General features: G+C 35.2%; 1 protein-coding gene across 5 annotated transcripts in view; it reads right to left on the bottom strand.

The window, feature by feature from the left end:
* LOC114341323 (protein polybromo-1) overlaps positions 1–15,613 on the bottom strand; it is a gene marked incomplete at its 3' end in the record, with an annotated part of 193,079 nt that overhangs the window by 129,867 nt on the left and 47,599 nt on the right. For 4 of the 5 annotated variants that reach the window (XM_050657981.1, XM_050657977.1, XM_050657978.1 and 1 more), the window contains 1 exon segment: positions 11,153–11,251. In XM_050657981.1, the coding sequence (XP_050513938.1) occupies positions 11,153–11,251 (99 nt within the window). 5 annotated transcript variants of the gene reach the window in all.

Raw genomic sequence — 15,613 nt, 5'->3', positions numbered from 1 at the left:
CTAGTTAAATTCAATAAATAGTCCGGGCGCTTTAGTGAAAATATGTGCCATGGGAGTGCAGAAATACCAAGAAAGGTGAGCAAATAAATTAAATAAAATGGAAAATTCCTACTATTTTCAACCAGGACAACAAATACAATCACAACTTAATTATGTAGATCCTATTAACCAATATAATCAACCCAATTATCCACAAATACAGGGTCCCATACTACAGCAAATGCAACCTACGGTTTCCCAATATACTCCTTCAATACCCATCATGCCCAGTCACAGTCAATGTCTTTCACAAATCTCACAACCACCACAAATATATTATAATCCTAACATGGTAACCCCAACAGAAAAAGAACCACATGACAAAAACGAATGGCAAACAGTACAAGGTAAACAAAGTAAAAAAATATTAAATTCTCCAGATGAAGACAAAATATACAGACAAACTAAAATAACGAAGTACTGGCTTCAACAACCTATTGAAACTAAAAATCGTTTTGAAAATCTGAGCAAAGAAGATGAGGAAACAATGGAACAGGGAAAAGAAACCAACGAAACTAAAAAACCTCCACTAATAACCACATATAACGTAGGTACTGTAAGCCCTATACACGAACTACTTAAAAAAATTACAAATAACGAGTATACAATAAAGAGCCTAGGCACAGACACAGTGACGGTCCAACTTAATCAAGCTGACCATTATGAGCCTGTAATAAAAGAGTTAGAAGCGAAAGAAACCCAGTTCCATACATATAGATTAAAACAAAATAAAGCATTTCGAGTAGTCATAAAAGGTCTTCACCATTCAACTGATGCTAATGACATTAAAACTAGCTTAAAAGAATTGGACCATGAAGTGACTAACATATATAATATCAAACACAAAATAAATAAATCACCACTACCTATGTTTTTTATAGATCTCGAGCCTAAAGACAATAATAAAAAAATATACGAAATTACAGTTTTAGCAAACAACAGAGTACAAATTGAAGCTCCTTACACAAAAAGAGAAATCCCGCAATGCGCAAGATGCCAGGGATATGGCCATACAAAAAATTTCTGGAACAAAATTTCATTGACATACTACTAGTAAGTGAAACCCATTTTACAGACAGAACCTACTTCAAGATACCTAAGTATAAATTATATTACACAAATCACCCAGATGGTACAGCCCACGGAGGTTCAGCCATATTGATAAGAGAAACTATAAAACATTATGAAATGCTAAAATACGAAACAAATCACATGCAAGCAACATCGATAAAAATACAAACTCTTCCATATGATATAACTGTCACAGCAATTTATTGTCCGCCCAGGCATAGACTTACAAAAGAAGATCTTCTACCCTTTTTCGAAACTCTAGGGCTAAAATTTATAGCAGGTGGAGATTACAACTGTAAACATACGCTATGGGGTTCACGCCTAACAACCACCAAAAGCAGAGAGCTAGCAAAAGTTATCCAGGATAAAAGCTACTCATTCCTATCGACGGGATCACCGACATATTGGCCAACCGATCCAAATAAAACACCAGACCTATTGGATTTCTTTATTACAAACGGAATATCTTAATCATATACAGATGTAGTACCAAGTTTTGATTTGGACGGCGTTATGCATAACTCGACCAAGCGCCAAAACATAGTTTTGAGATAAATGGCTTCAAAGTTTTTCGTTTCTTGGTTGCTTAATGGTCGCTTAATGGTAAGTGGATTAATGTCTCTTGGTTTGGTTTTGTTTTTCTTAGTAAGCGTTAACGTGACAATAACAGGGATTTTTTTCCAAGATAGTTTTAGCTATGTGTCACCAGAATACGCTGTTATCTTGATATTAAAGAAATGGCGCTTGGTCGAGTTATGCATAACGCCGTCCATTTATCATCAGATCATAGTCCCATAATTGCCACAATTAGCACAACGGTGATAATCAAAAACCAACACCTCGACTGCATAACTTCAAAACAAACTGGGACACATACCGGCTAATCATAGAACAGGAAGTAAATCTACTAGTGAGATTGCAAACTCCCGAACAGATAGAAACAGAAACTAATAATCTAATCAACTTACTTCAAAATGCTGCCAAACAGTCTACCCCTCAACCTGGACAAAAAAAATTTTCAACACATTCCTCTTGAAATAAAAAGACTAGTAGCAGAAAAACGAAAAGCTAGATCAATTTGGCAAAGAACTCACAGACCAGACGACAGGACAATTTATAATAACAAAACAAGAAACTTAAAAACAGCTCTAGAACAGATGAGAAACAACTCATTTGAAAACTATGTATCAAACCTTTCGCGTCAAGATAACTCTATCTGGAAACCAATAAAAAACAAAAATAAACCAATAAATACTTCACCTCCAATTCGGAAAAACTCATTACCACCAGAACCATGGGCAGAAAGCAACAAAGAAAAAGCTGATTTATTTGCTGAACATCTAACTGAAGTCTTCAAGCCACACGACAATGACCAAGTACAAGAAGTAGAGCAGGAACTAGCCTTACCAATTAATCAACGAGAGCGACTAGCTTTAATTACACCGAAGGAGATCAAAGATGAAATTAATCATTTGAATGAAAAGAAGGCACCAGGCACTGATCTCATAACAGCAACAATGCTAAAACAACTTCCTAAAAAAGGTATAATGAAGTTATTGTACATATTAAATGCAATCTTAAGACTTAATTATTGGCCTATATCACTAAAAATTGCCCAAGTAATTATGATACCGAAACCTGGTAAAGCTTTAACGGATGTTTCATCATACCGCCCAATAAGTCTACTGCCAATAATGTCAAAACTTCTTGAAAAGCTGTTACTTAAAAGAATTATGAGCGACCTAGAATTCCAAAACTGGATCCCAGAACACCAATTTGGATTCCGGCAAGGTCATTCTACAGTGCAACAATGCCATCGCATATCAAATGTAATTAATAGAGCTTTGGACAATAAACAGTATTGCACAGCAGCCTTTCTGGACATCAGTCAAGCATTTGATAAGGTATGGCACCCAGGATTACTTTATAAAATCAAAAAATCCCTACCCAACAAATACTTTGACTTATTAAAATCATATCTAAATCACAGAGAATTTGAAACTAAAGTGGAGGATGAACTATCAAACCGTAACAAAATTCAATCAGGAGTCCCACAAGGTAGTATATTGGGTCCACTTCTTTATGTACTGTACACATCCGATTTACCAACCTCTCCACAAACCACCATTGGAACTTTCGCTGATGACACAGCAATATTTGCAACTGAAGAGGATCCAAGAGCTGCAGTATTAAAACTTCAAGAACACCTAGACCAAATTGGACAGTGGTTAAAGAAATGGAAGATAAAAGCTAACGAAACTAAGTCAACACATATAACTTTCACACTAAGGAAAGACCAATGCCCAAATACATATTAGCCTTAATCAAGTCAACATACCACAACAGAACATCGTCAAATACCTGGGGCTTCATCTTGATTCTAAATTAAACTGGAACAACACATTTTAAAGAAGAAGAAACAAATTGAGTTGAGAGTGAAAGAAATTAATTGGCTTATAGGTAGAAAATCTCGACTCTCAATTGAGAACAAACTGCTGATTTATAAAACAGTCATCAAACCTATATGGACGTACGGTATAGAACTATGGAGTTGTGCCAGCAAATCAAACACAAAAATTATCCAAAGAACTCAATCAAAAATTCTACGCACCATCGCAAATGCCCCGTGGTACATTTCCAACCAAACCCTTCATACAGACCTAAACATCCCGTTAGTCAGCACAGTAATTCAAGAAAGAGCCAACAGACATCACGAGAAATTGGAAGACCACCCCAACCAATTAATATTACCATTACTACAGCCACTAAACAACAGAAGATTGCGAAGATTATGGCCCATAGATCTTCGCTGTAACTGAGGTGAAACCGCTGGGTGATGTACCTCATAACGCCATTTTAGTGTACAATAATACATTGATATATGTTATTGTACTTGTTATCAAATTAGCTTATAGAATATGTAATTCTGATTGTTAATAAATGCTTACAAAAAAAAAAAAAAATACAAAAAATTACTGCAGAAAAATTGCACATTGCGTTAAATGCTCTGGACCACACCTAACGAAGGAATGCTCAAGAAAAGTAAGAGATGAAAACGTAAAATGCATAAACTGCAAGGGAAACCATCCAGCTAACTATAGAGGATGCGAAGTGCATAAACAACTGCAACAACTGTACCCCATACTTAGGCAAAAAAACATAGAACAGCAGACAAGAGCCGACTCCAGAGTAAGACAAGGAGTGAACTTCGCGCAAGCTACCAACCAAAGTAATATAAGCAACAACCCCATCACAATGCCTTCAAATCCAAACCCGCTCCCACAAAGTACACAAGTAGTGTCCCCGCACACAGTTAATCAAAACTATCTCAGCAAATTAGAAAATATGATAGGAAAACTTACCGAACAAATAGGAACCATACTTAATCTACTAACCACAGTCATTAATAAAATTGCATAATGGCAGCGCAATATAAGTTTAAAATAGGAGTCTGGAATGCTAATGGCCTTCAACAACATATTAATGAAGTAAAGTCATATATAAATAATGAAAACCTTGACATGCTGCTTATATCTGAAGCTCACTGTACAGAAAAACACCACTTCCGTATACCAAAATACAAAGTGTACACTACGAAACATCCGAGCGAGAAGGCACATGGAGGAACCGCAGTAATTATACGGGATAATATTCAACATTTTGAGAGAGAAAAATTTTCTAAAGAACACATACAAGCCATGAGCGTAACTATAACAAATGACTCCAGTCCACTAACCATATCTGCAATTTACTGCCCGCCCAAACACAACAATAAACAAGAACAATACGAAGAATACTTCAAGACATTGGGCAATAAATTTCTAGCCGGCGGAGACTACAATGCCAAAAATACCGTTTGGTGATGACGTATAACAACCACTAAAGGGCGAGAACTATTAAAGGCAATGAATGCAAATAACCTCAAATACCTATCTACTAATGAACCTACTTACTGGCCATCAGACATCAACAAACTTCCAGACTTGTTAGACTTCGCAACCATCAAAGGTCTAGATATTAAAAAATGCAAGGTGACCACATCTGATGACCTGTCCTCCGATCACTCCCCAATAATAATCACAATACATTCAAAGATCTTAAAAAAAGAAATGCCCCCTACATTATATAATAAAAAAAACCAATTGGGATGAATACAGAAACAATTTAGATAACCTAATATCATTAAATATACCACTTAAAATAGAAAATGATATAGACGTCGCGACAGAAGACCTAACGACAAAAATTCAACAAGCTGCATGGAACGCAACTCCAATAATATACCGAGAAGGAGAAGCAAACGAACTACCCCAATCAATTAAAGAGAAAATAAATATTAAGAGAAAACTGAGAAAACAATGGATGAAAAACAGAACACTAGAAAATAGAAAAAAATATAACAGAGCTACCACAGAATTAAAACAGACATTATCGAACAGTAAAAATGAAAACATTAAGAATTATTTAGAATCTCTAACCCCAACGGAAGCCTCAGACTACGCACTATGGAGGGCTACAAAAAAGCTTAAACAACCTCAACAGTTTAATCCTCCAATTAGAAACGGAAATATATGGGCAAGAAATGACAAAGAAAAATCAGAAGTCTTTACTGAACACTTAAAAAAAGTATTCCATCCATACGATCCAGAGCAGCATTCAGAAGATAAAGAAATAGACGAAACACTTAATGCACCCTTCTAAATGGACCTGCCTGTAAAAAAATTCTAGTAAGTGAAACCAGAAATATAATAATGAATGAACTTGACATTAAAAAAGCACCAGGATCAGCACCTATCACAGGAAAAGTGCTTCAGGAATCAACACCCAAATGCTTTAAATTACTAACATATATCTTCAATGCCGTCCTCAAACTAGGGTACTACCCAAAGATCTGGAAAGTAGCACAAATAATAATGATCCCTAAACCAGGCAAAAAATTAGAAGAAGTTACCTCTTATCGACCTATTAGCTTGCTACCAACTATCTCCAAACTTTTCGAGAAAATATACGTCAAAAAGCTGAAGTCGATAACAGAAATGATGCACTTAATTCCAGACTACCAATTTGGATTCCGAAACAAACATGGCACTATCGAACAAGTACATAGAATAGTTAACAAGGTTAACGATGACTTCCAACAAAAACGTTATTGTTCTGCTGCATTTATTGATATGTCACAAGCACTCGATAAAGTTTGGCAAATTGGACTCTTCTACAAAATTAAGAAGCTACTTACATATCCCCACTTCCTGTTACTAAAATCATACCTAACCAATAGACACTTCCTTGTCAGACAAAACCAAGAATACTCTTCTCTGAACGCCATAAAATCAGGGGTACCACAGGGCAGTGTACTCGGACCTATCCTGTATTTGTTGTACACAAGTGATCTTCCTACTACACCGATGGTTACAATAGCCACATTTGCGGACGATACAGCTGCTCTTTCTTCACACGAAGACCCAAAGATGGCATCAAGACAACTTCAAATCTGCCTTAACAAGATACAAAAATGGCTGTCGAAATGGCGCATGAAAGCTAACGAACTAAAATCTACACATGTAACATTTACATTTCGTAAAGAAACTTGCCCACCAGTACAACTTAACAACAACAATTTACCTCAAGCCGAAGATGTAAAATACTTGGGAATCCACCTAGACAGAAGACTAACATGGCGAAAACATATTTTCACTAAACGCAAACAGTTAGGACTAAAACTAAGCCATCTATATTGGATTATCGGCAGAAACTCGAAGTTGTCTCTAGAAAACAAACTACTGGTCTACAAAGCCATTATAAAGCCCATTTGGACCTACGGTATCCAGCTCTGGGGAGCAGCTTCTAATAGCAACCTAAATATAATACAGAGGTTCCAAAACAAGACGATAAGGCTGATTCTTGATGCTCCATACTACGTGATCCAACGAGACTTAGCAGTTCCAACAGTGCAAGAGGTGATAAGTGAATATAGTGCAACATATCGCGAAAGAGTGTCTGAACATCCTAACGAGTTAGCCAAGCGGTTGTTTGAAGACTTACATGAACATGAAGAAAGAAGATTAAAAAAATTCAAACCAAGATACTTAATTAATAGGTTTAAGTAATTAGTAATGTACATATTTTTGTAAATAATAACATATTGTAAATATTAGAGGAAATGCCACAAAGTTAGCAATAGCTACATTATAAAACAGGGTGCTTAATGGAGCATCCTGTACATGTCGTAATCATTTATCAACAAAGACGCTTATTGTCATTACTGATAGATTGCAGAATAAAGGAGTTAAAAAAAAATCTCTTTTATTACCGAACATAAGCGAATGAATTAAAAAACAAAATGTTAAGAAAGCCTAAGGCTACAATAGAGTTTTAATTTCAATATTTTATATGCTAGAATATTCCACAGGGTATTCCGAACTTTAAGGAAAAACACAGTATGATTGTTACACCTGGTAGAAAATGACACTTACATGTCTAGCAACAATATCATTACATCGATTTTCTAAAATAAAAGGCTATAACATACTAACAAAATCACTAAAATCGGACAACAGGTTTAGGAAATTCGAGACATCTAACATGTCCCATCTTTAAGTTGTTTCGTTAATTTTACCGCTGTGTATATTTCTGTTCAGTCACCAGAGCCAGAGCAATGAACATGTATGCAAGATATTTTTATTAAAAATAAATAAAATGAAACAAACATCAAACAACCGGCGACGGCAACGCAATTTCAATGAGACCGCAACATCAGTTGAGTTGCTCTTAGGTTTGTTCCAACGCGTCACATTACCTTTCTTGAATCGTTACGTGCATGCGCAATAACGAATATTTATGCGCAGTAACACATTTTTCGTTCCTGCGCATACTCGCAACCGTTCAAGAACGGTTTTTGTGACGGTCAACTGTTTTTAAGTCTCTTGTGATCAACAAGGGTCACAAAGGGTAGAGGACAACTGCCGACTGCGATGCGGTCGCCGGTTGCTGTTGGTAAGAACAGTCCCTTATGCTGGGGCCACAGTAACGTCTAATGCCGTTAATTAACGCATTATTTGCATTACAGAGATGGCAAATAATGCCTTAATTAACGGCATTAGACGTTACTGTGGCCCCAGCATTAGTGGTATCTAGTTGTAAGATTAAAAAATATCTTGCGATAGAAAGCAACATAAAACACAAACGAGAGCTTTGTTATCAAAAGTTTTCATTGAAAAATCTACTATGCAGAAAACAGTTTAAAAAATATTTATCTGAATCCTATTGGTAATCTCATCATTCTTATTTCTTTATCTTATTTTTATTACTTTATCTTTATTACCCTTTTATTATTTTATTGCGGTTTGATACCTTTAATAAACTACTTAAAACTCCTTTTGGAATATTAAGAGTATGATCAATAACCTGATTGTATCTATTTATTTGATACAGTAACGAACAATAACGAGTTTCCCAAAAAGTAGGGTTGGGAATAAACTTTGGGAAAACCAAAACGATGACCAATTTAATACCTAGCGGACCATTGAAACTAGAAACTGGCATATCGAAACAGTTGACAAATACATCTATCTGGGCCATGAAATAAAAAATAGGTAGAGACAACCAAACATGCGAATTATCTAGAAGAATAGCTTTAGGCTGGGCAGCGTATGGCAAACTAAGAGATGTGTCCAAAGAAAACATTCCAATAAAGCTAAAAAGAAAAACATTGAACGTCACGTGAGTTGTATTTAACTCACGCCTTGTTTGGCCCAGGCGCTCAGTGAATTAAATACAATTCACATTAACATTGAGATTCTGAATGTGGAGCCTAAAGGCAAAAACAAAAAATTTTAATGTGGCGGTTAATGTGTTAACCAGTGCCTATTTCTGGTGCTTTCTTCTTCTTAAAGTGCCTATCCGTTCCGGATGTTGGCGATTATCATGGCTATCTTGACTTTGTTTACCGGTGCTTATGGAGCTGAAACACTGACATTGACTAAAGCATCAATAAGAAAATTACAAATAGCACAACGAAAAATGGAAAGACCCATGTTTGGCCTAACTTTGAGAGACAATACGGAATGATCAGATACGGAGGAGAACTGGAGTGGAAGACATCATAAAACGCATTACGAAGTTGAAGTGGAAATGGTCAGAACATGTCGCAAGACAGAGAGACAACAGATGGACAAAGATTTTAGAGTGGCAGACAAGCGAAGTCTTGGAAGACCACCTACCAGATGGACAGACGACATTAAAAGAATAGCGACAAACTGGATTGCACCTGAGCAGGACAGAGAAGAGTGGAGACATCTTGAGGAGGCTTATGTCCAACAGTGGACAAATTTGGCTGTGTGATGATGAACTCTTTATTTGTTAACAATGAAGTAACCATATAGATGATAGTTTCACCTGCAATGATCCGAATGACCTGAAATCAGGATTGCTGACCCGGGTCTCTTAAAGCATCCACATTTAGGCCTGTATCCCACGTACCAAAAAAAAGTTGATTATTAGCAAGCTGAAAATTTGTTAATAGCCTAACGGTGTCTAGTCGGCCAAACTTTGATGTACAGAAGCACTGCAACAGGGGAAGTTTGTGGAACATTAAACATTTTGAATGTCAGATTACGAAAATGTCCCATGTATTTTGTCGGACAGAGCATCCAATTGATTTGTTACCCTTTCATTAAACTCATGCAAAAAATCAGACTGCTATTACTAACCAACATGATTCCTGTCATTTGACATGTTCTTCGTGTTCCACTCATTAAAATGCCCAGTTGGTGATAAACACCAGTCTCATTTTTGCATGAGAGTTTAATGAAATGGTAACAAATCAATTGGAAGTTCTGTCCAACAAAATACATGGAACGTTTTCGTAGTCTGACGTTCCAAATTTTTAACCTGTTCCACAATTAAAACTTCCAGTGTTCATATACATCAAATTTTGTTCGACTAGACACTGTTAAGCTATTAACAAATTTTCAGCTTGCTATTAATCAACTATTTTTGGTACGTGGGATCCAGGTCTAATTCGTTGATCCAGTTCTCTACAAAGATCCGTATTTCACATGACTAACCCAAGGAAACATTTGTGACATATCTGAAGGGCTTTAATTGATTATAAGTATAGTATTGATACAGTCAAGGATGTCATTTTTTTCTAAATATATTCCTATTTGTGTGTAACAAGGTCTCCTAGCAGAGATGGAAAAGCCTTCCAGATATGGCTGATAGGTGAGAAATGAAATACCTCGCACAGAGGAACAGACATAACACTGAATAGCAGCAGTGCTAATAATTATGAAATTAAGCAAAACTATTTTACTCAAGTAAAAAAATGAATGCATGACAGGGTCAAATTTCATTAAGATGAAGGCAATTTTTACTAACAGGAACTTTTCACTAAGACAAAAAATCAGATTGTTAAAATGTTACGTATTCCCGATTTTACGGTATGAGGTAGAATCATGGATAATGACAGAACAAGTAATAAAAAAGGTTTTTGAAATTTGATTATGCAACCTGGACAGATGTCCAGTCCTGGCTAGGCAAGAATTGGCAATCAACAAGAAATTGCGTTTTCAGCGCAGAAGAGACAGCTGAAATGCCTTGGTCATCTGATGGGATAAAACAAATAACGTCCCCAGCAACCTATCTTTCAAAGAAGGGTCACTGACAAGATGTCCAGAAAGAAGAAACTCATGGATAAAAAACCTACGCAAGTGGTTTGGCTTGACATCTATAGAACTGGTTAGTGAAGTAGATAATGAAATATGAATCTTTATTTATTATTAATGGGCGATAGCTGTCAGATGACACCGCTGGAAGTCAGCCACTGAGAGATTTACTAAGCTTTCCCTATTAGCGCCGGATACAACCACTAAGCTGATTTGTGCTGACAGTCAGCCGCTGTGGTCGTCCGAATGCACCCATTATTAACATTTATGACATATAAGTAGCAATACAAAACTTTTAATAACAAATCCTAAATAAGAAATATTAGTTGATAGGTTAAAAGAAATAAAAGCACAAGACAAGCAGTGCGTTAGCATACCTTTCGGTTTTTGTTAGTGACTCTGTGTGTCGTTACCTGATCAACATCAAGTAGTTCCTGGACTTTAGTCTGCATCAGTTTCTGCAGCCTGACAGCATCCTTAGGGAAATAAACATACATTAGGTAGTTATAATTTTATTATTATAGGAAAAATCAAACAATAAGGAATGCATGTAATTTTCCCCTTGTTGCCATATTCTAAAGGACACTGCAGAAACCTTATGGGAAATGGCTCTCTGTCAAATGCTCTGAAACTTTGGGTTCTGGTAGTCCTTGATGTGTAGAACAAAAGACTCAATGGGCGCGTAGCTCCAAAAAATCATGGTTTTAAGATAAGCCTCTGAAGTAATAGGTACAGTGAAGACGTTCTTGGAATAAATTGATTTTCTCGAGAATCGGCGACTCGGAGATAAATTACGAATCAGGTCGATTTTTATTTTTAAATTATAATTTTTTGGCATATATATCATACTAGTGACGTCATCCATCTGGGCGTGATGACGCAATCGATTATTTTTTTTAATAAGTATAGGGGTCGTGTGTTAGCTCATTTGAAAGGTTATTCAATTCTCTATTCACTAATATAAACAATAACATAATTATTTATACAGAGTGTCCAAAATTTTTTTTGAATTAAATTAATTGAGACAAAAAGAAGAATGTATACAATTTATTTAATTCGAAATACATTTTACTGTTGTCCAAAAACAGGAAAACATGTTTATTTGATAAATGTATATTGTTTTTAGCTTAAATTCTTCCAACTGCGTCTTAGCAGTTTGAACATTTAATTTAAGCGAAAAGCAATGTTTATTTTTCAAATTAACATTTTTTTTTGTTTTCTGACAGCAATAAAATGTATTTCGAATTAAATATATTATATACATTCTTCCTTTTGTCTCAATTAATTTAATTAAAAAAAAATTTTGGGCACCCTTTAAAAATAATTACGGTAATGTTTATATTAGTGAATAGAGAATCGAATAACCTTTCAAATAAGCTATCACACGACCCCTATTCATATTTAAGAAAATCATCGATTGCGTCATCACGCCCAGATGGATGACGTCACTAGTATGCTATATATGCCAAAAAATTATACCTAATATAAAAATAAAAATCGACCTGATTCGTAATTTATCTCCGAGTCGCACATTCTCGAGAAAATGAATTTATTCCAACTCAAACGTCCTCACTGTACCTATAACTTCATAGGCTTATATCTTAAAACTATGATTTTTGGAGCTACGCGCCCATTGAGTCTTTTGTTCTACACATCAAGGACTACCAGAACCCAAACTTTCAGAGCATTTGACAGAGAGCCATTTCCTATAAGTTTTCTGCGGGGCCCTTTGAAAAAAAAAATATATGGAATAATCAGATTTTTTTGACATGCCATTCCTATTACACGGAGCATTTCATTGGGTAGAATTAGTGACGAGTTTATATGACGTCATTATTATATTTGGGGAGATTGTAAATGGTAACTGACGTCTGTCATAACATTGGAGGTTAAATATAATGTCAAATTATTGTTTACAAAATATATTTTATTTATTTAGTTTACATTTTAATGACAGTTTATTTTTTAACCCTTTTCTTTCCCTATCCTTGATTGATTGATTAGGTTCGTAATAGTTTTGTTGTATGATAGGTTTAGTTAGACGTTAATTTTAAGAAATGTTGCTGGCTAAATGGACACAGCTCCCAAAGGTCATAAAAGAATAAGAAAAAAAATAAACAAACAAAAATCTTACATAACCTTCTATATTACAACATGACTAACACTTGTACTACAGATAGTTATCTTTGTTTCACACTCTTAAAGACAAAGAGAAACGATGTAGCCTGTAGCTGTTTTGGTAAATACACATATGTGTTTTATTCGGCAACAGCGCTTTCCTGCTAAACCTAACGGTAGCAAAAAACCTAATACATATATTAGGAAAAATTTGTTGAATTTGTTTGTCGTAAGTTTGTACCGGTGGGTTATGTTGTCAATAAATCTATGAGGTGCATTCCTATTGTTTGACTTTTAGTTTAATATAGTTTTTTAGTATAAACAATATTGAAAATATAGTACAGTGGTTCCTGCTGTCTCACACAACAAGCACGTGCACTGTCAAGTTTCGAGCAAAGATGAAGACATCACACTGTAAATTTTTAATCTATAATCATCGACTTAGTGTCACTTTTGATTAAGCCCAAATGGCTTTAATTTTGGAATAATGGGTCATGTGACCCAATTTCTATGGCTATAGTTTCAACTACTACGATCTGGAGTAAGTAACCACATGTTTTAATTTTTTAAACTCTGTAACAGTCAAAATTTAAACCTTTTTAAATAGCTTACAGTGGTTTACTTATTTCTAGGTTTAACCCATTAACGCCTAAAATAAAACTAGCTTGGAAAAAATGGTAAAGGATACAAAATTGTGATGTTTGGGTTACACTTATTACGTAATATTCAACAAAAATTTTTTTTCAAAACCATTTTGAAATACAAAGGCGTCCTCAAATGGGGACGTTAGGTATTTGTATGGTATTTTTCAAAGTATCATTTTTCCATACACACTGTTTTTCAGCCTTTTTGCATGTCCACCTTGCCTTCATATGACACACAGAACACTTTCTGTTTTTCCAGTTTTCCCGGAAAATGAAAGCTTTCAGTGACTTCAATGCTGGAACAGCTTTTCTTTTTCTTTGTGTTCTTGGAACTACGTACTATTTAGATGATGACTGGATTCTAACTGATCCATCACAGGTTCAGAAGAAATTTGATGAAGTTTCAAGGTGTTAGTGATGACCATGTCAAGAAAGTATGTAAATAAAATCCACCACCACTTTTTACCTTTTATTTTTATACGATATAATGATATGCACTGATCATGCGCATCAGCTCCATCCATTAAAAAATTGTATGAAGCAAACAATTTTGGTTATACTATATTTTCTTTTGATTTTGATGACCACCGTTTTACATGACCTAGTGGTTCAATGGTAATTGGATAATATAGAACCAACACTATTGTCATATCATTTTGCACACAAAATTTCATTAGTTTTGTCGAATCTATAATCATATGTATCTCTTGCCATTTTCTTCATTAGCTTAGACTCCATTACTGGACACTTTTGCACAGGATTTTCTTACAGTTCCTTTCGCCTTTACGTTTTTTTGTTTCAGATACGATCTTTAAAATCACCTATTTTGGCATTATCCTCTAGATCAGTGGTTCCCAACCTTTTATGTCTGGCGACCCACCTTCTGATGTGTTTTCATATTCGCGACCCATCTCTCACCCTTGATGGCTACATGATGTGCTACTCAGCTACTGTAAGAGCCACGCCGCGACCCACTAGTGGGTCGCGACCCACCGGTTGGGAAACGCTGCTCTAGATGAACAAATTTTGTTTATTTCTAAGTACCTGTCTCTGCTCATCGCGATATAAAACACAGGAAACTCCTAGGTCCTCATCTAATGACCAGTATAACATTTCTCGTAGTAATGTTATACCCAGTTAGATAATGTAATATTGCAAAAAAAGTTTGCATTTCGTTTGGAGATATTGTAAAAGAGTGATTATTTTTTTACTGTGCGTATAAAATAATTGACTGGTCACAAAAATGTACCTGTTTATTAATTTCTTCAGTAATTTTTCAAAAATTTTAATGGGTGATACATTCCTCAGAGCTTCGTTAACGTTTTTCTTCTTCTCTTCAAATGATGTTTACTGGTAGTAGATTGAAAATCGGTTTTTACCCACTTGGGTTTTAAAAAATTAGCACATTCCTTGGATAGTCCACTCGAAACTTCATTAGAAGTTCTTCTATCATCTGGTTTATTATGAGACTTAAGAGAAGTTTCTATAGTTTCAGGAATTATTTGGAATGCAATTTAAATCTTCTAGAAAATCGTATTCAAGTTCTTCGGTAAGTATCTGTCAGTTCATCCAAATTCGGTGGCAGAACACACAAATCAATATATTTCAGTTTTTCATATTCCTCATTATTAACTTCTTCCAAGTTTGTTCTAATTTTTGGAAGGTTTTGGAGCCATAAAATATTGTAGGATCCATAATGATCTGAAAACAAGCAAATACGCGAATTGGACATATTTGTGCCTAACGTCCTCGTTCGAGGACGGTAAAATATAAAATAAATTTGTTGTGTTGAATACTTACATTTAGAATAGTCCGTGGACTTCTAATTTGCGGTATAAAACTTTTAAACTAATTTTTTTTCTTGGTGGAAAAATGTTTTTTAATTTGTTACTGCGCCTCTTCAGAAACTCATGTATTACAAAGCACTATATAATCACAACTGGTTGTATTTAAAGCGAACAGAAGCCAGTTACTGACTACACTATTTATCTTGATAAGAGAAAACGTGACAAATAGCCCAAAACATTTTTGAATTCAACAGAAATTTTATTTTTATAGGCGTCCTCAAATGAGTAC

Source organism: Diabrotica virgifera, chromosome 8 (genome assembly GCF_917563875.1).
Source record: "Diabrotica virgifera virgifera chromosome 8, PGI_DIABVI_V3a".
NCBI lineage: Eukaryota > Metazoa > Arthropoda > Insecta > Coleoptera > Chrysomelidae > Diabrotica > Diabrotica virgifera.
Note: the sequence above shows the minus strand (reverse complement) of the source record. Positions and strands in the feature narration are given on the sequence as shown.